The 24,694-nt window shown below is 41.6% G+C and overlaps 2 protein-coding genes across 4 annotated transcripts in view; one reads left to right on the top strand and one right to left on the bottom strand.

Annotated features, from left to right (window-relative positions):
- LOC146401034 (uncharacterized) overlaps positions 1-21,207 on the top strand; it is a 65,060-nt gene extending 43,853 nt beyond the window's left edge. For both annotated transcript variants that reach the window (XM_084973329.1, XM_084973328.1), the window contains exons 2-5: positions 13,942-14,083; positions 14,243-14,288; positions 18,164-18,250; positions 19,501-21,207. In XM_084973329.1, the coding sequence (XP_084829455.1) occupies positions 13,942-14,083; positions 14,243-14,288; positions 18,164-18,250; positions 19,501-19,633 (408 nt within the window). In that variant the 3' untranslated portion in view covers positions 19,634-21,207. The remainder of the gene's footprint in view (positions 1-13,941; positions 14,084-14,242; positions 14,289-18,163; positions 18,251-19,500) is intronic.
- Positions 18,835-24,694, bottom strand: part of LOC146401033 (uncharacterized) — a 102,673-nt gene continuing 96,813 nt past the window's right edge. For both annotated transcript variants that reach the window (XR_014813321.1, XM_084973331.1), the window contains one exon: positions 18,835-22,735. The gene's annotated coding sequence lies outside the window, so the exon portion shown is untranslated. The remainder of the gene's footprint in view (positions 22,736-24,694) is intronic.

The raw sequence follows: 24,694 nt of genomic DNA, 5'->3' as shown, positions 1-24,694 counted from the left end.
AAGGATCCATTTCAAGCTATTTCCTCCCTTAATTAATTTTGTGTTTTAATAGCTTTCTACCAAACAAACTGCTATTTAAAAGTAATCTCTGGAGAGAGGACAAGATGGCGGAGGAGTAGGGGGACACGCTCGCCCTCTCCCACAAACACAACAAAAAAAGCACATCTACAGAATAAATGACTCGCACAGAACAGCAACCAATCGCTGGCAGAGGAACCTAAACTCCAATAACGGCAAGAAGTTCGTGACATTACTGGGCAGAACGGGAGAAAAGAGGAGAGTGAGAGAAGGTGAATCTGAGCGGGACGGGCGCTTCCGAAAGGGAACTGAGGAGGAGAAAGGGATCCTGCACCCTGGAAAGTCACCTACCGGGTGAAAGATCAAACGAACCGGAGGAATCTCCACATGCAGAGAAGAGTGTAGCAGTAAGTTGGAGTACGGAAAAGCCAGTCAAGAACCAAACAGACCATCTGAACTACGGGCACAGTCACCAAAAATTGAGACGCCTGGGTGGGGGCTGGGCACGAGTCCTCGGCTCCAGAGGTTAGTCCCTGAGAAAGGGCCGGGGGACGCATGGGTGGGGGCTGGGCACCGAGACCTCGCTGCAGAAGGTTAGTCCCCGAGAAAGGGCCGGGGGACGCCTGGGTGGGGGCTGGTTACCGAGACCTCAGCTCCAGAGGTTAGTCCCCGGGCTGGGGGGGCAGGGCGGAGCGGAAACTGCTTGGGAGGTCTAGAAACCATTTGACGGGGCAGAGACTGCCTGGGAGACTAGAAAACAAAGCTGTCGCAGAGGAAGGGAGCAATACTCTAAAGGCGGGGAAGTGGAAAGCCACATCAGAGGGAACCTGGGAGAAGAACCTGGTCTGCGCCCGTGCTAGGGAGGAGAGAGAAGAAGGGGTGGGTCCCCATAGAATACTCCCCATGCCACAGCAAGCTTACAGGCCCGCTAGCTAGCAGAAAGCTGTGCTTCCCAGTGCATCCCCTCCCCCCACCCCCGCCACCACCTACGCTCTCGCCAGACCTGGGGCTGCCTGCCATCCAGGAGGGCTGGCCTCAACAACTTCCTGAAGCCTACCACCGCAGGGGCTGTCCCTGCACAGGCCTGCTTGCCCTTTGGAGGGGCTACACTTCTGCAGAGCAGCACCAAACACCACCAGCCCCTGAGAAAAGGCCTGCAGCCCAGAAAAGCTAGAACAAGCCTAGCCAGGCTATGAATAGATCTGCCTAATTCTCGGATGGTTTTTCTGAGTTGGGCTGCCCTGGGGAGGAGCCTCTTGGATTTCCAGCGGCCCTGCTACCCACTCAAGCCCCCAGGGGGGTGCGGAGACCTAGTGGATCAGCTGCATAGGACTGCCAGCTCCAGGCAGGACCCCCTGCAGCCCAGAAAAGCTGCAACAAGCCTGGCCGAGACGGGAAAAGATCTCAGACGGTCTTTCTGAGTCGGGCTGCCCTGGGGAGGAGCCTCTTGGGTTTCCAGTGGCCCTGCTACCCGCCCAAGCCCCCAGGGGGTGCCCCACTCCCGTGGAATAGCTGCTCAGCACCACCAGCCCCCTGGAGGAGCCCCTGCAGCTCAGAAAAGCTGCAACAAGCTTGGCCAGACTGTGAAAAGATCCGCCTACATTCTCAGGCCGTCCTTCTGAGTTGGGCTGCCCTAGGGAAGAGCCTCTTAGGGTCTCAGTGACCCAGATAGCTGCTCCAGCCCCAAAGGGGTGCTGCACTCCTGAGGAACAGCTGCCCAACACCGCCAACCCCCTGCAAGAACCCCACAGCCTAAAAACACCAGAGCAAGCTCTGCATGACCAAGTGAAATCTGCTACCATTGTGGTGTGGACCTCCCAGTCCTGTCTGCCCTCAGGAAGCCCTCCTTTGCTTCAAAGAAACACTGTTAGCCCCATCAACACTCCAGAAAAGCCACACTGCCTCAAAAAAGATTGACCAACAACGCCAGCCCTCAGGAAATATTCCACGGCAGTGACAAGGCGAACACTGCCCGATAACGGAGAGTACAACTCCCTCAGGAGAAAGAAAACAACAAGCAAGATGAAGAAGCTGAGAAACCACCCCCAGTCAAACCAACAGGAGAACTCACCTAAAACAGTCAACAATGAAACAGATCTCTGCAGTCAGACAGACCTGGAGTTCAAAAGAGAAATTAGTGAAAATACTGAAGGAATTAAGAGAAGATATGAACAGTAATGCAGATACCCTCAGAAAGGAACTAGAAAATATAAGGAGGAGCCAAGAAAAACTAGAACATTCATTTGAAGAGATGCAAACTGAACTAAGGGTGGTAAAAACCAGAATGAATAATGCAGAAGAATGAATCAGTGATATGGAAGATAGAATAATGGAAATCACCCAATCCGGTCAGCAGACAGAAAACCGAATCAAAAAACTGGAAAGCAATATAAGAGACCTATGGGATAATATAAAGCAGGCCAATCTACGCATAATAGGAATTCCAGAAGGAGTAGAAAAAGATAAGGGGATGGAAAATATATTTGAAGAAATTATCGATGGAAACTTCCCAAATCTAAAGGATACTGGGTTCAAGATACAAGAAGCACAGAGGGCCCCAAACAAACTGAACCCAAATAGACCCACACCAAGACACATCATAATAAAAATGGCAAAAGTTAGTGATAAAGAGAGGATCCTAAAGGCAGCAAGAGAAAAACAGAATGTTACCTACAAGGGAACCCCCATAAGAATATCAGCTGATTTCTCTACAGAAACACTACAGGCCAGGAGGGAATGGCAAGAGATATTTAAAGTGCTCAAAGGAAAAAATATGCAACCTAGAATACTCCATCCAGCAAGAATATCATTTAAAATAGAAGGGGAAATAAAAAATTTTTCCAACAAACAAAAACTTAAAGAATACAGCAACACAAAACCCAGGTTAAAGGAAGTATTGAAAGGGCTTCTCTAAACCAAAAAGAAAGGAAGGAAAGGGAAGAAAAAAGAAAAGAAAAAAAAAAAAAAAAAGAAGAGGAAGAACTAGGACTGAGGAAACTGCAATCAGAGAGCAGTCACTCAAATAAGCCAGCATACAGATTTAATCATGAACAGGCTTCAAACAAAATAAAATTAAAAAGAAAAAACTAAAAAAGAGTCATCAAAACCATAAAATGTGGGCAAGGGATGTTAGGAAATAAATAACCCTTTTTGTTTGTTTGTTTGTATGTCTCTCTTCTTAATTTTAATATAGTAATGAAGTGTTTGAACTTACAGGACCATCAGGCTAAAACACACAATTATGGGAAGGGGTTAGCATACTTAAAAAACAGGGCAACCACAAGCCAAAAGCAAATACTGCATTTGCAAAAAATGAAAAAAAAAATACACTCAAGCAGATAATAACAGGAGACTATCCAACCAAAAAAAAAAAAAAAAGAAAGGTAGAATGGAGAACCATAGAATCAACTGGAACACGAGGTTCAAATGGCAATAAATAATCATCTATCAATTATCACCTTAAATGTTAATGAACTGAATGCCCCAATCAAAAGACACAGAGTGGCTGAGTGGATAAAAAGGCAAAAACCTTCAATATGCTGCCTACAAGAAACTCACCTTAGGACAAAAGATACATATAGATTGAAAGTGAAAGGGTGGGGAAAAATATTTCATGCCAATAGACATGACAGAAAAGCAGGAGTCACAACGCTCATATCAGACAAAATAGACTTTAAAACAAAAGACATAAAGAAAGACAAAGAAGGACACTACTTAATGATTAAGGGATCCATCCAAGGAGAGGATGTTACTATCGTCAACATATATGCCCCAAATACAGGAGCACCCAGATACATACAACAAATATTAACAGACATAAAGGGAGATATTGATGAGAATACAATCATAGTAGGAGACCTAAATACCCCCCTCACATCAATGGACAGATCCTCTAGACAGAAAACCAATAAAGCAACAGAGATCCTAAAGGAAACAATAGAAAAGTTAGACTTCATTGATATCTTCAGGACACTACATCCAAAAAAAGCAGAATACACATTCTTCTCAAATGCTCATGGAACATTCTCAAGAATCGACCACATATTGGGACACAAAGCGAATCTCAATAAATTTAGGAGCGTAGAAATTATCTCAAGTATCTTCTCTGACCACAATGCCATGAAATTAGAAATCAACCATGGGAAAAGCAAAGAGAAAAAACCTACTCCATGGAGACTAAACAACATGCTACTAAAAAACCAATGGGTCAATGAGGAAATCAAGAAGGAAATTAAAAAATACCTTGAAACAAATGATAATGAAGACACAACTTCTCAAAATCTATGGGATGCTGCGAAAGCAGTGCTCAGAGGGAAATTTATAGCAATACAGGCCTTTCTCAAAAAAGAAGAAAGATCCCAAATTGACAACTTAACCCTCCACCTAAATGAGTTAGAAAAAGAAGAACAAAAAAGTCCTAAAGTCAGCAGAAGGAAGGAAATTATAAAGATCAAAGAAGAAATCAATAAAATAGAGACTCAAAAAACAATAGAGAAAATTAATAAAACCAAGAGCTGGTTCTTTGAAAAGGTGAACAAAATTGACAAACCCCTGGCCAGACTCACTAAAAAGAGGAGAGAAAGAACCCAAATAACCAAAATTATAAATGAAAAAGGAGAAATCACAACGGATACAGCAGAAATACAAAAAACCATAAGAGAATACTATGAACAACTGTATGGCAACAAGTTTGACAATCTGGAAGAAATGGACAATTTTCTAGAATCTTACAGCCTGCCAAAACTGAATCAAGCAGAAACAGACCAACTGAACAGACCAATCACTAGAAATGAAATTGAAGAGGTCATAAAATCACTCCCTACAAATAAAAGTCCAGGACCAGATGGCTTCACAGGTGAATTTTATCAAACATATAAAGAGGAATTGGTGCCCATCCTCCTTAAACTCTTTCAAAAGGTTGAAGAAGAAGGAATACTCCCAAAGACATTCTATGAGGCCACCATCACCCTCATTCCAAAACCAGACAGAGATACCACCAAAAAAGAAAACTATCGGCCAATATCATTGATGAATATAGATGCAAAAATTCTCAACAAAATCTTAGCCAACCGAATCCAACAACATATCAAAAAAATTATACACCATGACCAGGTTGGGTTCATCCCAGGTTCACAAGGATGGTTCAACATACGCAAATCAATCAGCATCATACACCACATTAACAAAAAAAAAGTCAAAAATCATATGATCATCTCAATAGATGCAGAAAAAGCATTTGACAAAGTCCAACATCCATTCATGATCAAGACCCTCGCCAAAGTGGGTATAGAGGGAACATTCCTGAATATAATCAAAGCCATTTATGGTAAACCCACAGCAAATATAATACTCAATGGGGAAAAACTGAAAGCCTTCTCACTCAAATCTGGAACAAGACAGGGATGCCCACTCTCACCACTGCTCTTCAACATCGTTTTAGAAGTCTTAGCCACAGCAATTAGACAAACAAAAGAAATCAAAGGCATCCATATAGGAAGAGAAGAGATCAAACTGTCACTGTATGCAGATGACATGATACTATACATAGAAAACCGTAAGGACTCAACCCCAAAACTCCTTGAACTGATTAATAAATTCAGCAAAGTAGCAGGATATAAGATTAACATTCAGAAGTCAGTTGCATTTCTGTATACCAGCAATGAAATATTAGCAAAGGAATACAAAAATACGATACCTTTTAAAATTGCACCTCACAAAATCAAATACCTCGGAATACACCTGACGAAGGAGGTAAAGGACCTATATGCCGAGAACTATAAAACTTTAATCAAAGAAATCAAAGAAGATGTAAAGAAATGGAAAGATATTCCATGTTCCTGGATTGGGAAAATCAATATTGTAAAAATGACCATAGTACCCAAAGCAATCTACAGATTCAATGCAATCCCTATCAAACTACCCATGACATTTTTCACAGAACTAGAACAAACAATCCAAACATTTATATGGAACCACAAAAGACCCAGAATCGCCAAAGCAATCCTGAGAAACAAAAACCAAGCAGGAGGCATAACTCTCCCAGACTTCAAGAAATACTACAAAGCCACAGTCATCAAAACAGTGTGGTACTGGTACCAAAACAGACAGACAGACCAATGGAACAGAATAGAGAATCCGGAAATAAACCCTGACACCTATGGTCAATTAATCTTTGACAAGGGAGGCAAGAACATAAAGTGGGAAAAAGAAAGTCTATTCAGCAAACATTGCTGGGAAACCTGGACAGCTGCATGCAAAGCAATGAAACTAGAACACACCCTCACACCATGCACAAAAATAAACTCAAAATGGCTGAAAGACTTAAATATACGACAGGACACCATCAAACTCCTAGAAGAAAACATAGGCAAAACACTCTCTGACATCAACATCATGAATATTTTCTCAGGTCAGTCTCCCAAAGCAATAGAAATTAGAGCAAAAATAAACCCATGGGACCTCATCAAACTGAAAAGCTTTTGCACAGCAAAGGAAACCCAAAAGAAAACAAAAAGACAACTTACAGAATGGGAGAAAATAGTTTCAAATGATGCAACTGACAAGGGCTTAATCTCTAGAATATATAAACAACTTATACAACCCAACAGCAAAAAAGCCAATCAATCAATGGGAAAATGGGCAAAAGACCTGAATAGACATTTCTCCAAAGAAGATATACAGATGGCCAACAAACACATGAAAAAATGCTCAACGTCGCTGATTATAAGAGAAATGCAAATCAAAACTACCATGAGATACCACCTCACACCAGTCAGAATGGCCATTATTAATAAGTCCACAAATAACAAGTGCTGGAGGGGCTGTGGAGAAAAGGGAACCCTCCTGCACTGCTGGTGGGAATGTAAACTGGTACAGCCACTATGGAGAACAGTTTGGAGATTCCTTAGAAATCTATACATAGAACTTCCATATGACCCTGCAATCCCACTCTTGGGCATATATCTGGACAAAACTCTACTTAAAAGAGACACGTGCACCCGCATGTTCATTGCAGCACTATTCACAATAGCCAGGATATGGAAACAACCCAAATGTCCATCGACAGATGATTGGATTCGGAAGAAGTGGTATATATACACAATGGAATACTACTCAGCCATAAAAAAGAATGACATAATGCCCTTTGCAGCAACATGGATGGAACTAGAGAATCTCATCCTGAGTGAAATGAGCCAGAAAGACAAAGACAAATACCATATGATATCACTTATAACTGGAATCTAATATCCAGCACAAATGAACATCTCCTCAGAAAAGAAAATCATGGACTTGGAGAAGAGACTTGTGGCTGCCTGATGGGAGGGGGAGGGAGTGGGAGGGATGGGGAGCTTGGGCTTATCAGACACAACTTAGAATAGATTTACAAGGAGATCCTGCTGAATAGCATTGAGAACTATGTCTAGATACTCATGTTGCAACAGAAGAAAGGGTGGGGGAAAAATGTAATTGTAATGTATACATGTAAGGATAACCTGACCCCCTTGCTGTACAGTGGGAAAAAATAAAAAAAAATTATAAAAGTAATCTCTGGACAACCAATGAAATCCTGCTGTATAGCACAGGGAACTACTTCCAGTCACTTGTGTTGGAACATGATGGAGGATAATGTGATAAAAATTATATATACATGTGTGTGTGTGTGTGTGAGACTAGGTCACTTTGCTGTATAGCAGAAATTGACAGAACACTAAATCAGCTATAATGGAAAAAAATAAAATTCATAAAATTAAAAAAGAATAAAATAAAGTAAATGTAATCTCTGGCTTCTGATCCTTGTTGATCCTTGAACAAATTTCAATCAAGAGTAAAGCAACTTAAAAAAAAAGTCTGGGAGTTCCGGTCGTGGCGAAGTGGTTAATGAATCCAACTGGGAACCACGAGGTTGTGGGTTCAGTCCCTGGCCTCGCTCACTGGGTTAAGGATCCGGTGTTGCCGTGAGCTGTGGTGTAGGTTGCAGACGTGGCTCGGATCCCGCGTTGCTCTGGCTGTGGCGTAGGCCTGCGGCTACAGCTCTGATTAGACCCCTAGCCTGGGAACCTCCATATGCCACAGAAGAGGCCCAAGAAATGGCAAAAAGACAAAAAAAAAAAAAAAAATTCTGGGGATATATATTTCAAACAAACTATTCTGTATAGGAAGAAAATAGATGATTTTATATCTTCAATATTTTTTATTTTACATATTTTGTTATACTTTTTTATAATTTGAAAGAAAATAAAGCTATTACAAATAAAAATAAATGCCTCATAAAAAAGTAAAGCAACTTGATGGGTTTTTTGTTTGTTCATTTTTGCTTTTTAGGGCCACACTAGAGGCATATGGAGGTTCCCAGGCTAAGGGTCTCATCAGAGCTTTTGCTGCCAGCCTATGCCACAGCCACAGTAATGGGTGACCCGAGCCACATCTGTGAACTATGCAACAGCTCACGGCAACACCAGATCCTTAACCCACTGAGCGAGGCCAGGGATTGAACCCACATCCTCATGGATCCTAGTCGGGTTCATAAGCCACTGAGCCATGAAGGGAACTGTGCAACTTGATGTTTTGGTTAGTCTTAGCAATACTATTGTAGTTAAATAGTATTTTCATTCAATTATGAAATACTGAAATAATTTGGAACTTCTGTTTTTTCCCTTAACATTGATTTTCAGAACTTATGCCTGTTGATGTATTTAACTTGAGCCCATACTCTCCTAAAAATATTCAGTAGAATGTTTCATATTTATCTTTTTTCTTTTTAGGGCCATACCTGTGGCATATGGAAATTCCCAAGCTAGGGGTTGAATCAGAGCTGCAGCTGCCAGCCTATGCCACGTCTCCAGCAACATGAGATCTAAGTCGCATCTGCAACCTACACAGCAGCTTGTTGCAACACTGGATCCTCAATCCACTGAGTGAGGCCGGGGATTGAACCTGCATCCTCATGGATACTAGTCAGGTTTTTAACCCATTGAGCCACAACAGGAACTCTGGATGTTGTATTCTTAATGTAGACCTAGTGGTTAACTCTAGGATGAGAGGGAAAGAGATGATGGTGGGTGTTTTTATTCCTACAATGCTTTAATTCTTTAAAAAATCTGGAGTGAATATGCAAAAATATAAATCTACCAAATACGGCTGGTGGGTGCATAGGTATCTAGTTTATTTGTATATGTTTTAAAATGTCATACTTTAAAAAAGTGAAATAAGTGATTTCAAATGCCACTTTTAAATAGGTACCCATATAAAAAGTCATTAATATATTTACTCATGAAAAAAAAATCTTGTGAACTTCTCTTCTAAAGCCCCAGATGGAAAACATCTGTCCTTAACTTTAGAAAGGATAACTTTAAAAACATCAGCATAAGAATAGAATTGTAATTGTTGACAATAGCGGAAGACAGATCACAGGAAATATGAGAATATCAAAAACTGGAATTTTGATATTTAAAGTTAAGATTTCATTAAAGCCTATAAAACCCAAATTACCACCTTTATTCAGATGACTCAAGTGTTTAGTCTAGACATTGGTAAAATTCCTGACACCCATAGCCAAGTGCCTGCTGTATGTCACTTCTTGAGCCCAGTGTGATCCAAAAAAAAAAAGTCAGGCACCTCTACCCTCTCTCCCCTCAACACATCCCAACCTGGTCCTTTTATTCCAGGAATTGGAGTCATGCAAGTCAGAAACCCAGAGCAATTTCTTGGTCATCAAGTCTTATAATGTTAGCATTCACTTCATTGCAGACTTCTTTACAGGAATCTTAAGATTGTAAAATCATTTGGCCAATGAGGGCAAGAGCATGAGTTGATGAGGGCTCCCCTGGCAACAAAAGGGAATAGTCCTGCTTCCCTAGGCCCATCTCTTCTCCCCCAAGCAACATATGATCGATCACCTGACATGCAGGTTAAATGAATCCCTGGGCCAAATATTACTAAAGCTTAAATTTTAATATAATACATTAACAGAAGTCCAACTTCACAGTCCAGCATTTATTGTTTATAGACATTTTCATGATGGCCATTCTGCTTGGTATGAGGTGGTACCTTGTAGTTTAGACTTGCATTTCTCCAATAATTAGTGATGTTGAGCAGCTTCTCATGTGTTTTATGGCCATCCATTTTCTCTGCAGAAATGTCTGTTTAGATCTTCTGCCCTTTTTTTGTTTTGGTTTTTTTTTTTTTTTTTTTTTTTTTTTGCTTTTTTTTGGGCCACTCCCGTGGCGTATGGAGGTTCCCAGGCTAGGGGTCTAATCAGAGCTATAGCTGGCAGCCTTCGCCAGAGCCATGGCAATGCAGGATCCAAGCCATTTCCGCGACCTACACCACAGCTCACAGCTCACCTTGCTTAACCCATTGAGCAAGGCCAGGGATCGAACATGTAACTTCATGGTTACTAGTTGGATTCCTTTCCACAGCGCCACAACAGTAACTCCCTTCTACCCATTTTTTGATTGTTTTTTTATGTATATATATAAATGTTCATGAGATGTTTGATTGGTGTTTCAAGATCTGAGAATAATTTTCCAGGGCTTTTGGCTTCACCCTCTGATTCATCCTTCCTTCCTCATCACAGGTAGCAGGTATTTGCAGGTGAGTAGTTTTCTTAGCCTTCTTCCTGTAAATAGGAAACTGGGGGGTCCAATGACCTCTTTTCATTCTGTACCATCTCTGTCCGTGGGAGTATTTTTGCTGATATCATTCTCTCAAATCTTTCTAGGCATCCTGTGATGTCTGTTGGGGTTCTTTCCATTAGACAGAGCCGCAACCACACATCCCCTTTCTCTTGTTCTTTGCCACCATTTTCATCCATCCTTTTAATATTTGTACCCTTTGTTTCACATCAGTGCGTAGCCAGCTTCTGTCCTTTCTCTGTGGCACTTTTTACCACCTAATATCTCTAATGTGTTTCCTTATTTTTAAAATTCATTGTCTGTTCTCTCATTTTCCACTCCAATTGTGATTAACATGACAACAGGCCAGGGAATTTCGCTTGCTTTTTAAACTATTTAATCCACAAATTAGAACAGTATCAGACACATTCAAAATAAATACTGAATAAATGAAAATTTCAAAAAGGATTTGGGGAGTTTCAAAACAGATATTCATCTGCAGTGAAACCTTGCTACGTGCAGAAATATGTGAAAATTCATCTGTTCACGAAGCAGAATCAATAGAGATGATTTTGTGTGCCCTAATGAGAGTATTAAAAAAATTAAAGTACTCCTCTCCCCCGGACACAAACTAAAGAAAAAACTTTAACAAAGAACACTGCTAGCACATACACACACCACACAGATTGAAACACAGACTTTGCCATGAAGTGTTGTGAATAACCAACAGCTCCTTAGTGAGCGGAGAGATACATCTTCAAAGTTGAAATTATATTACGGAAGTTATTTTGAGTAATGTAACTCAAGCATATTTATGAGTATAGTCATAGTTTATAATTTTGTCCATGGCAGATTATACTAAGATGATCATTTCCTTCTCTCTTGTATCTTCAGTACGACCGTGAAAATATTTAACAGTCATTGTTTTGTACTTAGAATGATTCTGAATTCAAGTCTGCAAAACCCCTTCTCTTGTTCTCCAAGTTTTTGATCCCTGATTGATTTGTCTGGCTAAGACTTGAGTTTAAAAGTCTGTTCTTAAGTTCAGCTCTTGGTCTTGGAATCTTCTTTACCTTTCATGGTGGTGCTTGAGAATTGTGTTTTTAGGTTTGAAGCTACATTTTTATCTTCTCCCAGAAGTAGAGTCACACCTGAAGGGGAAGATGTCAACCCTACCGTATTTTTTTCAGCATATGAGCTCCCCCCTAGAAGCCAGCTGAGTGTGGCCAAGAGGTGGGTCTGGGGCCCCTGGGCTGTCCATGCTAGTGGAGCACTTTGTGGTCTTGCTGCATTTCAAGGCTGCCCCACAGGGCTCAGAGCCATCTCAGCCACCGAAATCTGAATGAACTGACTTCTCAGAAGCTGTTTGCCATATTTCTGGAAAGAGTAATGGCCGCATTGATTTGGTTGTTGGACAACATAAACTTGTTTGTGCATCAGTTCATTGGTGAAGGACAAGATTCTGATGGGAAAGAACCTCACGTAGAAGGGCTTGTGAAGAGAACTGAGTGGCATGTTCACGTAGCTAGAGAAGATTGACGTCAAAACTCCTGCTATTGAGAACTATGTCTAGATACTCATGTCGCAACAGAAGAAAGGGTGGGGGAAAAAACTGTAACTGCAATGTATACATCTAAGGATGACTTGACCCCCTTGCTGTACAGTGGGAAAATAAAAAAAAAAAACAAACAAAAAAAAAAACCACCTCCTGCTAATCCACTGGCTCTTTTAAGAGGAGGCCTTCCCCATCAGCTGCGCTACTGGTACAGGCTGAATTCCATCCTCTCACCTAATTCCATGTGAAAGTCCTCACTCCCAGTATCCCAGAATGTGACGGTATTTGGAGACAAGGTCTTTACAGAGGGAACAGAGTTAACATAAGTTCATTAAAGTGGGCCCTAATCCAAGAAGACTGGTGTCCTTCTAAGAAGAAGCGCTTTGGACACACCGATCTACAGAGGAAAGATGATGTGAAGTTACAGGAAGAAGATGGTCGTCTCTAAGTCAAGGAGAAAGACCTAGAAGAAACCAACCCTGCGGACACCTTGAAATGGAACATCTAGCTATAAATGAGTAGAAAATCAATTTCTGTTGCATAAGCCGCCCAGTCTGTCATATTTTGCTATGGCAGCCCTAGCAAACTGTGAGTTCTCATCTTCACCTCTGGAGGTCTACTGGCTCACCTGGACCTCTTTAGGGAGGAAACTGAAAGTGCCTTCTGAGGGTCTTTTACTTCCATAGAAGCAGCTGAAAGTATCAGAAAAACAGACCAGGGCTGTGGGTTCTCCAGACTGTGGCAGAGCAGGGCAGGAACCTCCCTCCCATCTTACCCATCCCCCCCAGCCCCCACCCCACCACCGCATTTCTGTCCAAAGAGTAAACATTCCTTTTTCTACTTCCTCTTTTGTTTCTGCCTCCATTTTTCCCTTTTTTTTTTTTTTTTTTTTTTTTTTGTCTTTTGTTGTTGTTGCTATTTCTTGGGCCGCTCCCGCGGCATATGGAGGTTCCCAGGCTAGGGCTCCAGTCGGAGCTGTAGCCACCGGCCTACGCCAGAGCCACAGCAACTCGGGATCCGAGCCGCGTCTGCAACCTACACCACAGCTCACGGCAACGCCGGATCGTTAACCCACTGAGCAAGGGCAGGGACCGAACCCGCAACCTCATGGTTCCTAGTCGGATTCGTTAACCACTGCGCCACGACGGGAACTCCCCATTTTTCCCTTTTCTAAATAGCCAAGATCTTACTGGTCCGCATCCGATCCTAGTTAATTACCCAATCCCGTGACAGTGCATCACTCAGAAAAAGTAAATATCAGAATGACTACAAATAAGTGAAAAGATGAGTGATAGTAATTCTTTTTCCTTATACCACAGAGACCTATTGAGGACGCACTTCATCTTTTTTTTTTTTTTTTTTTTTTTGTCTTTTTGCTATTTCTTGGGCCAATCCTGCGGCATATGGAGGTTCCCAGGCTAGGGGTCGAATCGGAGCTGTAGTCACCAGCCTACGCCAGAGCCACAGCAACGCGTGATCCGACCGCATCTGCAACCTACACCACAGCTCACGGCAACGCCGGATCGTTAACTCACTGAGCAAGCGCAGGGATCGAACCCGCAACCTCATGGTTCCTAGTCGGATTCGTTAACCACTGCTCCACGACGGGAACTCCCACTTCATCTTTTAAGCATAAGTATCTTGTCGTGAAATGCCTTTCTCATAGAATATACTCACTCCTCCCACATCTGAACTATATTTGAAGTGTATACCTACAGCTTTTTTCCCCGTCCTCCTGCCCTTTTTTTTTTGCAGCTCCTAATCATAATGGGAAGCATGATCGCTCTGCTTTACATCTGGCTGTGTTCCCAGAGCTTCCATTTCTACGTGGCGCACCTTTATGCTCACTTTGGGTACCCCAGTGCCCAGCATATTGTTGGCCAAAGATATCTGAAAGGTAACTTCCTTGTTCCTCTGGTGCTCATTCTACAGGGGGAAAGGGATGGGGAGGGGTTTGCTGGTTAGATTTATGTATTTATGGTTTTATAGAAGATTTTAGCATCACGCAGTTAACTGAGTCCCTTTCTTTCTATGATGCCTTTTTGGTTTTACCCAGGAGCTGGTGTGCTGAAGGATGAAAAGATGGCAATGCATTGGTTTAGGTAAGAAAGTCAAGTGCCTACCAAAAGCAAAACTCTAGAGCTATCATTTCAAGAAGTGCTAGAATATTTGGATGCTTTTCCCCTAGAAGAAAAATTAGATAAATTCTCTTAATGTTAAAGTCTTGGTACCTTCTCTAATTTCCCACGTGGTGGTAAGGCAAGAGTAGTGATGGAGGTGATGTGGCTGATGCATTTAAAAGCAATCCATGCCCTGTAAGCAAAGGACAGATTAGCTTTAAAAGAGCTGAATGCGAGAATATGTACTATTCTAGGTCAAGATTCAAAACATCAATAATTTTATTTATTTATTTATTTGCTTTTTTTAGGGCTGCACTCATGGCATATGGAGGTTCACAGGCTAGGGGTTGAATTGGAGCTACAGCTGCCAGCCTATGCCACAGCCATGCCAGATCCGAGCCACGTCTGTGACCTACACCACAGCTCATGGCAACACCGGATCCTTAACCCACTGAGTGAGGCCAGGGATCAAACCTGCAACCTCATGGTTCCTAGTCAGATTCATTTCTGCTGCACCATGACAGGAGTTCCGGGAGCATCAATAATTTTATTAACATCGTTCTATATTAGCATTACATTTTTTGTTATAGTTTTGAGCTCTTGACCATAAGAGACACATTCATTTCAAATTGAAAAGTAAAAATAGGGAGTTCCCATTGTGGCTCAATGGTTAACACATCCAACTAGGAACCATGAGGTTGCAGGTTTGATTCCTGGTCTTGCTCAGTGGGTTAAGGATCCGGCGTTGCGGTGAGTTATGGTGTAGTTTGCAGATGTGGGTCGGATCCCGCGTTGCTGTGGCTCTGGCATAGGCCGGTAGCCTCAGCTCCGATTGGACCCCTAGTCTGGGAACCTCCATTTGCTGTGGGAGGGCCCTAGAAAAGGCAAAAAGACAAAAAAAAAAAAAAAAAAAAAAAAGAAAAGAAAAGCAGAAATACATCTTACCTATTATTTATTCCATGTTTTGACCTAAATTTCACTCAATTGATTTTGTATTCAGTGTGTAAATTTTTCCACAGGCAGCTTTCATAATTCTGATTGTGTCCCATTGGCTTGATGAGCCCACATAGAAAAATATCTCATATTATATTTGCAGGTTTAGAAAGTGAGAATAACTTTGGAAACATAAACTTGAACACTCGATCTGACACTCTAAAGCTTAGAGAATGGAAATAAATAGGCTCTGAGATGTTAGAAACTCCATTCTTCATGGAGACTGTGGTAGAAAATAAGGAAGAAGTTAGGTCCAAGGTCAAAGTCACTTAACATAGACAACTGGCTTTGTGTTCATGTAGTCTCAATTTATTCAAAAGTAGAAACCACCTAAAGTGGAATTTTGCCATAGTACTCTTCAAAGTTGCGTTGTCCAATATGGCGGCCACTAGCCACAGAGGCCATTGAGTATGCAAAATGCAGATAATTTGAGTGGAGAAGTGCTACGCATGTAAAATACACACTGGATTTCCAAGATTTCACATGAGGAAAGAAATCTCAAATATCTCACTAACAATTCTTCAGGTTGACTACATGTTGAATGATAATGTGTTAGATATACAGGGTTAAATACATTATTTAAATGAATTTTACTTATTTAAGCTTTCCATGTGGCTATCAGGAAATTTAAAATTACACATGGCCTGTATTACATTTCTCTCAGCACAGCTATGGCTTTGCCATTGCTCATGTATTGATGAGATCATCCTTCTCTGATGTTCCCTTTCTTCTTGCTAGAATAATGGGTGACAAATGCGGCTGCAGATTAGAATCCCCTGGGGAGCTTTTGAAACATACTAATGCCTAGCTCCAGAAGGGCTGAATAGTGCAGAAAAAGCTCCCCAGGTGATTTTAATGTATAGCCAGGTCAAACCACTACTCAAGAAGTCTCATGTTCCCATTGTGGCACAGTGGAAATGAATTTAACTAGTACCCATGAGGATGCAAGTTCAATACCTGGCCTCACTCAATGGGTCAGGGATCCGGTGTTGCCGTGAGCTGTGGTATAGGTTGAAGATGTGGCTCGGATGTCGAGTTGCTATGGCTTTGGTGTAGACCGGCAGCTGTAGCTCTGATTAGACCTCTAGCCTGGGAACCTCCATATGCCGTGAGTGTGGCCCTAAAAAGCAAAAAGAAAGAAAGAAAGAAAGAAAGAAAGAAAGAAACAAACAAACAAACAAGTCTCTGTTGGTTTATAATGTAAACATGAAACCAGCAGAAGAAGGCATTTCAGTAACATGTTTCAACACAAAGTTTAAAGGAAATGTTCTGATCAAGTTCACCTGCCAATGGAAGAAATAAAACCTTTGAGGATCAGAAAAAGAATGACATGGCTCTAGAGTGGCTCAGTGTGGTTGGTGCTTAACTCTACTTGGCTGAAACCCTTGCTACTGAGACTTTGGCCACACACCTGCAGTGCTGGCATCAACAGATGGGCACCTGCTACAGAAATGCAGCATCTGAGGTCCTAACCCAGCCTTTCTGAAGTAGAATCTTCATTTTAACAAGATTCTGGGGGTAATTAGAGTGTGTAGTAAAGTTTCAGAAGTATTGCTCTAAACAACACTTTGTAAGCCAGGCCTTCCTTACATGAGACCAAATAAAGCCCAATTTGAAAAATCTTTCCATCTTCTAGTGATGGAGTCCACTGTTAGGAATGGGATGGGAAAAGCATTGCAAAGGCAGATTTCCCCTGGTATACTTTTAAAGTACATCTTATGGTTTATGACTTACAAAATAATTTATGCCTATCAAGGAAAACAGTGAAGAAACCCCAAATCACCTGCTTCCTATAGTACAGTAAAAACTACTTTTGACATTTCAGTGAGTATTCTACACATTTTTCAATTAATATGTGTATAATATACCTTAATTTACTTGAATATCTTACTATTTCATGTTTATTCCTTCTTCTCTAATTTCTTACTGTCACAAACTGTTGTTGGGGAGACATTTCATTTACATCTTTTTGCACATCTAATTATTTTTTTACCAAAAAAAAGTCACTAAAAAATGGAATATCAGGTCAGACAAACATTGTTTCTAAAGATTTTGACACATATTACCAAACTATCCTGAAAAATTATCTGGGTTCACTCTAGTGTAAGTGCCTTTTTTTTTTTTTTTTGGTCTTTTCTAGGGCCACATCCAAGGCATATGGAGGTTCCCAGGCTGGGGGTCTAATCAGAGCTGTAGCTGCTGGCCTGCACAGAGCCACAGCAACGTCAGATCCCAGCTGCGTCTGCAACCTACACCACAGCTCATGGCAACACCAGATCCTTAACCCACTGAGCAAGGCCAGGGATCAAACCTACGTCCTCATTGGTGCTAGTCAGGTTCGTTAACCATTGAGCCATGAAGGGAACTCCAAGAGATAATTTTTTTTTTTAAATGGAAGAGGCTTATTGGAGTTCCTGTCGTGGCTCAGTGGTTAACAAATCCGACTAGGAACCATGAGGTTGCGGGTTCGATCCCTGGCCTTGCTCAGTGGGTTAAGGATCCAGCATTGCCAGTGAGCTGTGGTGTAGGTCGCAGACGGCTCAGATCTGGCGTTGCTGTGGCTCTGGCGGCTACAGCTCCTATTAGGCCCCTATCCTGGGAACCTCCATATGCGGCCCTGAAAAGACAAAAGACAAAAGACAAAAGACAAAAAAAAAAAAAAGAAAGAAAGAAGCTTATTTACACTTGTCCAGATACATAAGATGGAAGTAGTGGTTTCCAGTAATGCTTACATATTTGTATTGGCACTTTTGGTTTTATTAAGGGGATGCATTTTCATAGGATTATTTCCTTTTTTTTTTTTTTATTGCATCCTCCTCCTCAACACCATTATGTCTCCCCTTTTCTTTTCCTTTCTTTTTCAGAAAAGCCTCCCAGCAGGACCATCCCCATGCCTCCTTTAACCTTGCAGTAGGAAAACTGAAAAACATGACTGGGTCCATGACAGCAGGGTAATGAAATTAGCTGTCTTTTCTCTTCCAGCTGAGATGTCATTCCTGCTCAACCTGCCCCCATATATTACCTGCCATTGACAGACAAAAAGCATTTTATATATAGTTCTCTTCCCACTCTTGCCTTTTGATCTACTTACATTATTGTGAGTTATAATAAAAGTCACAAAGTAAAGGAATCCAATACTCATATACATGCATAAAGTCCACAGAATAAATTCTTAAGGTATCCCACGAGTCCAGGATGAAAGGCCAGGTTATTTCATGATCCCTGCAGTCTCCTATGCATTTCTAAGGCTACCTGGAATACTGTCTCTACAGCCTTATATCATTTTCTGAAAAACAGACTAGAACAGGTCAGAATATAAAGTGGACAGTTCTCTCTGGGCACAATTCCCCTTATGTTTATCAGACTAATCCTCTTTTGATGACTCACCGCCATCAAGAGAAATACTACCATTTTCTCTGGAGTGTTTTCTTAATGTTTTTGAATAGTTCACAGTCTGTGACATTTTCATGCAGCTATTTTGAGTCAGAGACATTTCGATACGGCACCCCAAATAAACTGTTCAACTTTCTGCTTGTTTTTTTTTTTTTTTTTTTTTTTTTAAGGACTGTAACAGAAGTATGTTCCGTCACCAAGTACCATGTATAACCCCTCCTCCATCCTTAACCTACCTCGGGCTGAGGAGTAGATAAGGTTCACAAAGAGGGAGTCTCAGTGAGGGGCTGAAGGATGGGCGAGTCTTGGAAATTAGTCTAATACTCAGGGATATGGTGTGCACATATCATTTGGTAATAAAATTTTCAAATGACCTTTTGGAGGCAGCCAAGTCAAAAATGGAGCCGTCAATACGTTCCCTCTTACGACTGCCAGTTGGCACTTTTACAACTGACTGATGAGCAGGTTGAATGGAGCCCCTTTCCAGTTACCACTCCCACACCAAAATATAGAATTTGCTTGCAAGAGAGGGGTGTCTCAGACATTACCTAAGAGTCTTGGCAAGGAAAGCTTCTCTAAACAGGGCAAAAGTATCCAGCTGGACTCTGATGCTCAGAGTGATTCTTTGGGGAGCTTTGATTTTATTGTGAAGACACTCATGATGAAACCCAGATGAAATGGCATGCGTTTCCCTCAGGACCTTAGAATCAGTCGAAACAGGTGTCAGCCTGGCCCTTAGCCCGAACGCTTGGACATACGGGTTTTTTCGGTTTATTCTTTCTTTATACGAATGAATTGCCTCTCCTAGGGATGTGGAGATGCTCCTGAGTGTTGCTGCAAGACAGGGGATCCAAGAAGCCCAGGAACTTCTGGAGAATGTTATCTGGACTAAAAGCAAGCTCTTGCCAACTAAAAGAAGGGGAAGTTTTTATAAACATTAACACATGTCCTGCACACTTTTTCTGGAACAGGGAACGTGAATCTCACTTGTTCCCCGTGGCCTTGCAATGCTTTGCAGAACTGTCAGTACAAGTGGCTTTTAGTTACAATTTTATATGCTGTTGTATCTTCAATTTGCTGTTCGAAGTCCTTTAAAGCAAGGTGTAGCTTTGTATCCTTTCCTGGGTTCCGTGTTTGATCTCTTCTGGATGGAGGAGTATTTTCTTTGGATTTGATTACTGCTCCCCTCAGCTAAGTTTCAAATCAGTGAGCGTGAGATGAAGTGGTGGGAGGGAAGAAGAAACCTGTCACACCAGAGATTGGCTTCTCAGAGGTGCGAGTTGGCCCCCCCAGATCTACTGCGAAGGAGCTCAACTCATCATCAGCCTAATCTGTGACATGCAGTATTTTGCTTAAAATAAACTTGTTTTCATCTCTCCACATTTCAATTTTCTGCTCTATTAGGTTTCTATGGTATTTCATTGTACTCACTTTTTGCATTACAAAAAGGTCTTTATGGGGAAAGAGAAAAGGCTGTGAATATTGTCAACTGGAGGGAAAAGGTTAAATTGTAAGAGCTCACTGGGCACCAGCCACTGTGAAGAATTTTCCTGACTGCTTTACAATTACGTTAGAATTCCCTTGTTACAAAAGCCTTAGGCGGTGGGTCCTATCTTCATTCCCATTTTACAGATGTGGAAAAAGGTGTTAGAGAAGTTAGTATGGGCAGAGTTGTAGAGTGAGTGAGAAGAAGTTCAAAGCCCTTTTCTAACTAGTTTGACTAACATTTCTCCCCTGAATTCATCACATCTCCTTACTAATAAATTCAAAGATGCTTCCACAACAGGTGTATGGGCTTCTTACTAATACACAATGAGAACTTCACCTTCCCCAGTAACTCAGCTACCTTTTCGAACTGTATTATTGTAGGAGAAAATGTCCCAATAAAAATGTAGAAAGGAGAGACCCTGGCCATGATGACTAAGCAAAGTCCATCCAACTCCCCAACCACCCCTCCCCACACACCTGCTTCTGTACATTTGTTTCCGCATCTACTACCTTGCCTGACGTCACTCTGGTCCAACTAGCCAAGCATGGGCCCGGAAGAAGTAGCCCATAAAAGCCTTGGGAAACCCTTCTTCCGGGCTCAGACTCTGGAGAGAGATCTCCTCTGAGCCCGCTGGCGGAATAAACCTGAGGTCTCCACCTCTCCGAGTGCTCCCTCGGTTTCTCGTCGGGTAAAAGAGCGGATCCACTGCAGCCACAGAGCTGCTGGAGCTGGTACACGACAGCCACAGGGCTGTCACCAGAGCTGATACTTTGCAGCGCAGGGCTGCTGGGTAGCTGCCATAACATTATTACTGTTACTATTTTCTAACTATTATGTTTTGAGCACAAGCTACACATTCCTATTATTTTAAAGTGGTATTTTTAACCTTAAACACTATTAGCTGTAATTTATTGCATTTCGAGTATACCACAATTTTCTCCTGGGAACATTAATTCATAAACCTGATGTGAACATGATAAAAGTATCAAACTAGAATTCAATAAAATGATTAAGCTGTGTTTAAAATCCTTGTTTCTTTTGTGTCAAGTTTACACTATGCGCATGTGCAAGAAGATGGACTCTCAGCTCATCTCTTTGTCCAAACGTGAACACAGACTTTTCAAGAGCGTGGATTAAGTGGTCAAAGAGTCCCCCCCAGATGCCACTTTCATATTTTATAAAGCAATTTAAAACTCTTCATTTAGAAAATCCAAAATCCATAAACTAAATTCTTCACATGAACCTTTGGTTAAATATTTCTGTCATTTCTAGAACCATGCCTTTTCTCAGAAGACGGAGTCTTCATTTCAACCGATGTTGTTTGAGACATAACTGAAAATTGTATCTGAGCCTTGAATACCCATTTGCAGAATACTAGGACAATAATTTCAACCATCATGTAAATGTGCATTTTTTTACCTTCACAATGATACTCACTTTACTGTATTGCATTTTAAAGCAGTATTTCAAAGCCTTCTTAGAATGACAACCAAAACCTTCCACTGTGAAGATATACCATAGAAACACCACTAATTGGTGTTAATTTATCTTAAAGAAATTCTTTTAGGTGACCTCTATAAGATTCTCCAAATAATATTGATTTCATTTGTGTTAGGGTGTAAATAATGTCTTAATAATAATGTCTTAGTAATGTGCATTGTTGCCAAAATAAATAAAGTAATTGAAAAAGTATAACTACAATTAGAAAGACTATACAAAGACTCACTATAAAACCCCTTCATGGGGGTTTGGGCTGGAAATGCTCTAAAATTATGTTGTGGTGATCGTTGTACAACTATAAATGTAATATAATTCATTGGGCTAAAAAAAAAAAAGAATTACCTATTTAAAAAAAAAACCCTTCAATTTCAACTTTTATACTACTAGAGTGTTAAATAGGGCATGACCTGCCAATCCATTAGGGTTGAAGCCAAATCTTTCATGCAAAACCAGAGACTAAGTAGAACCAGTAGCCCCCTGAAGCCAAAGCAAGTACCTTTTCTTTATGTACTTGGGGAAAGATTCAAGTGGGTAAACAATAAACAAGAAAGAAAGAGAGAGGGCGTTACTGTTGTGTCAGTGGTAATGAACCCAACTAGTTTCCATGACCCACACGGTGGGTTAAGGATCTGGTGTTGCGGTAAGCTGTGGTGTAGGTTGAAGACAGGGCTTGGATCTGGCATTGCTGTGGCTGTGGTGTAGGCCAGCAGCTACAGTCTGATTCGACCCCTAGCCTGGGCACTTCCATATGCCCACATGTGGCTCTAAAAAGACAGACAGACAAGAAAGAAAGAGAGAGAGAGAGAGAAAGAAAGAAAGAAAAGAAAGAAAGCGAACCTGTACATGTTTGTTGACACACCCCAGGTTTTACTGACCTCTTCCGTCTTCCTCTGTGCTCCTTCCGAATCACAGCGGTTGAGTCTCTGCTCCCTTCTAGACACTCCCAGGTTCCCTGTTCAGCTGTTTTGATATCTTATTTCTTTTCAAGGCAGGTCTTGTTACAGATCAAGGGCTTGGTGCCCAATGTGCAGAGAAGCCAATACGATGTCACCAGCTTTTGAGAAAAGAAACAGCTTCTGTGACGTTGACAAGAAGTTAACTGGAATCAAGTCTCTCAGATCTGTCTCCCTGAGCCACGTTTGGGGTGAATTTAAGGGGTTAGGGAATTTCAAATTTGGAAGCTGATTGGCTAGTCTTGAATCAGCCCATTCAAGCTAATTGTGCTGCCAGGAAACCAGCTGCTCCTTATTGAGGCCTTTTTGCTTTGTAAAGAGTGGCAATATTTCTATTCTTTAAGTTCCTTGGTTAAATATCTGAAGATCCTTAGTTCCAGGGTCATCCTGGAGACATGGGTACCCATCTGACACGTGCATAGTGCTGTCTTTGTAAAATAACTGAAAGTCTGACTAAGCTATCAACCCATTTAAGGAGGCAAAGCCAGTTTAAGCTGCTCAATGTGCTGTTTTAGCCTGCTTTGATATCGATATAAGAAATATTTTAGAGTATACATTTCTTTTGTCTTTTTTTTTAGGGCTGCACTCACAGCTTATGGAGGCTCCCAGGCTAGGGGTCACATTGGAGCTGTAGTTGCTGGCCTACATCATGGTCACAAAAACTTGGGATCTGAGCCGCATTTGTGAGCTACACCACAGCTCACGGCAGCACCAGATCCTTAACCCACTGAGCGAGACCAGGGATTGAACCTTCGTCCTCATGGATACTAGCCAGATTCATTTCCACTGAGCCACGATGGGAATTCCCTTTAAAGTATATATTTATGGTACACAGATCTTAAATCTACAACCGATAAATTTTACATGTGTGTCACCTGCATAGCTACCACTCAGATGAGGATGCAGATTTCGAATATTCCTTCTTAGTCAATACTACCATCCTGCTAACACTACAGATTTGTTTTTCCTGCTTGTGAATGCTACCGTATTTGTTTTGTAAGGTAAAAGTAGAAAGAAAGCAAGATATTCTTTCTACTTTTGATAGGCATCTAGGTTCTTTCCAGTTTCTGGCCATCATGAAAAAAGTGCCTATGAACATTCTTGTACATGTCTTTTGCTGGCTAGAAATACTCATTTCTTTCTTTTTTTGCCACATATGGAAGTATCAGGCTAGGGGTCGAAACGGGGCTGCAGCTATAGCCACAGCAATGCCAGATCCGAGCTGCATCCGCGACTTACACTGCAGCTCACAGCAACGCAGGATCCTTAACCCACTGAGTGAGGCTGGGGATCGAATCCACATCCTCATGGATACTAGTTGGGTTCTCAACCTGCTCAGCACTCACTTCTTATTTTTTTTTATTTTATTTTTTTGTCTTTTTACCTTTTCTAGGGCTGTTCCTGCAGCATATGGAGGTTCCCAGGCTAAGGGTCCAATCAGAGCTGCAGCCACCGGTCTACACCAGAGACACTGCAACGAGGGATCCGGGCTGCATCTGCAACCTACACCACAGCTCATGGAAACACCGGATCCTTAACCCACTGAGCAAGGCCAGGGATTCAACCCACAACCTCGTGGTTCCTAGTCGGATTCGTTAACCACTGAGCCACGACAGGAACTCCCCAGCACTTACTTCTTTTGGATGTATATCCAGGAATGGAATTGATGGGTTATAGAGAATACATACATTTCTTCCAAACATTTTGTCAAAGTAGTTGCGCCATTTTACATGCCCACCGTCAGCTTTTGAGAGTTCCAGTTTCTCCATATCCTTGCCAACACTTGGTCTTATCAGCCTTTACATTTAAGATCTTTTAGTCACTATTGAAGTGGTATCTTACTGTAGTTCTACTTTGCATTTCTCTGATGAGTAATAATGGGGGGCATATCTGCTTGGAAGTATTTGTAAGGTGGGTTGGGTGCATAATGCAGCATGTTCTGCATTTAAGATCCCCCCAAGAGCCTAGCTATGATTTCCTGGAGGTGAACTTTCCCATGTGGCCACATTCTCAGAAGGATTTAAGATAGACTAATAGCATAAACCTAAACAGTAAATAGG

Source organism: Sus scrofa, chromosome 8, assembly GCF_054392235.1.
Source record: "Sus scrofa isolate SSC_HxYL_T2T_F1_AM1 chromosome 8, Sscrofa_HxYL_maternal_Yorkshire_Landrace_v2.0, whole genome shotgun sequence".
Taxonomy (NCBI): Eukaryota; Metazoa; Chordata; class Mammalia; order Artiodactyla; family Suidae; genus Sus; species Sus scrofa.
Note: the sequence above shows the minus strand (reverse complement) of the source record. Positions and strands in the feature narration are given on the sequence as shown.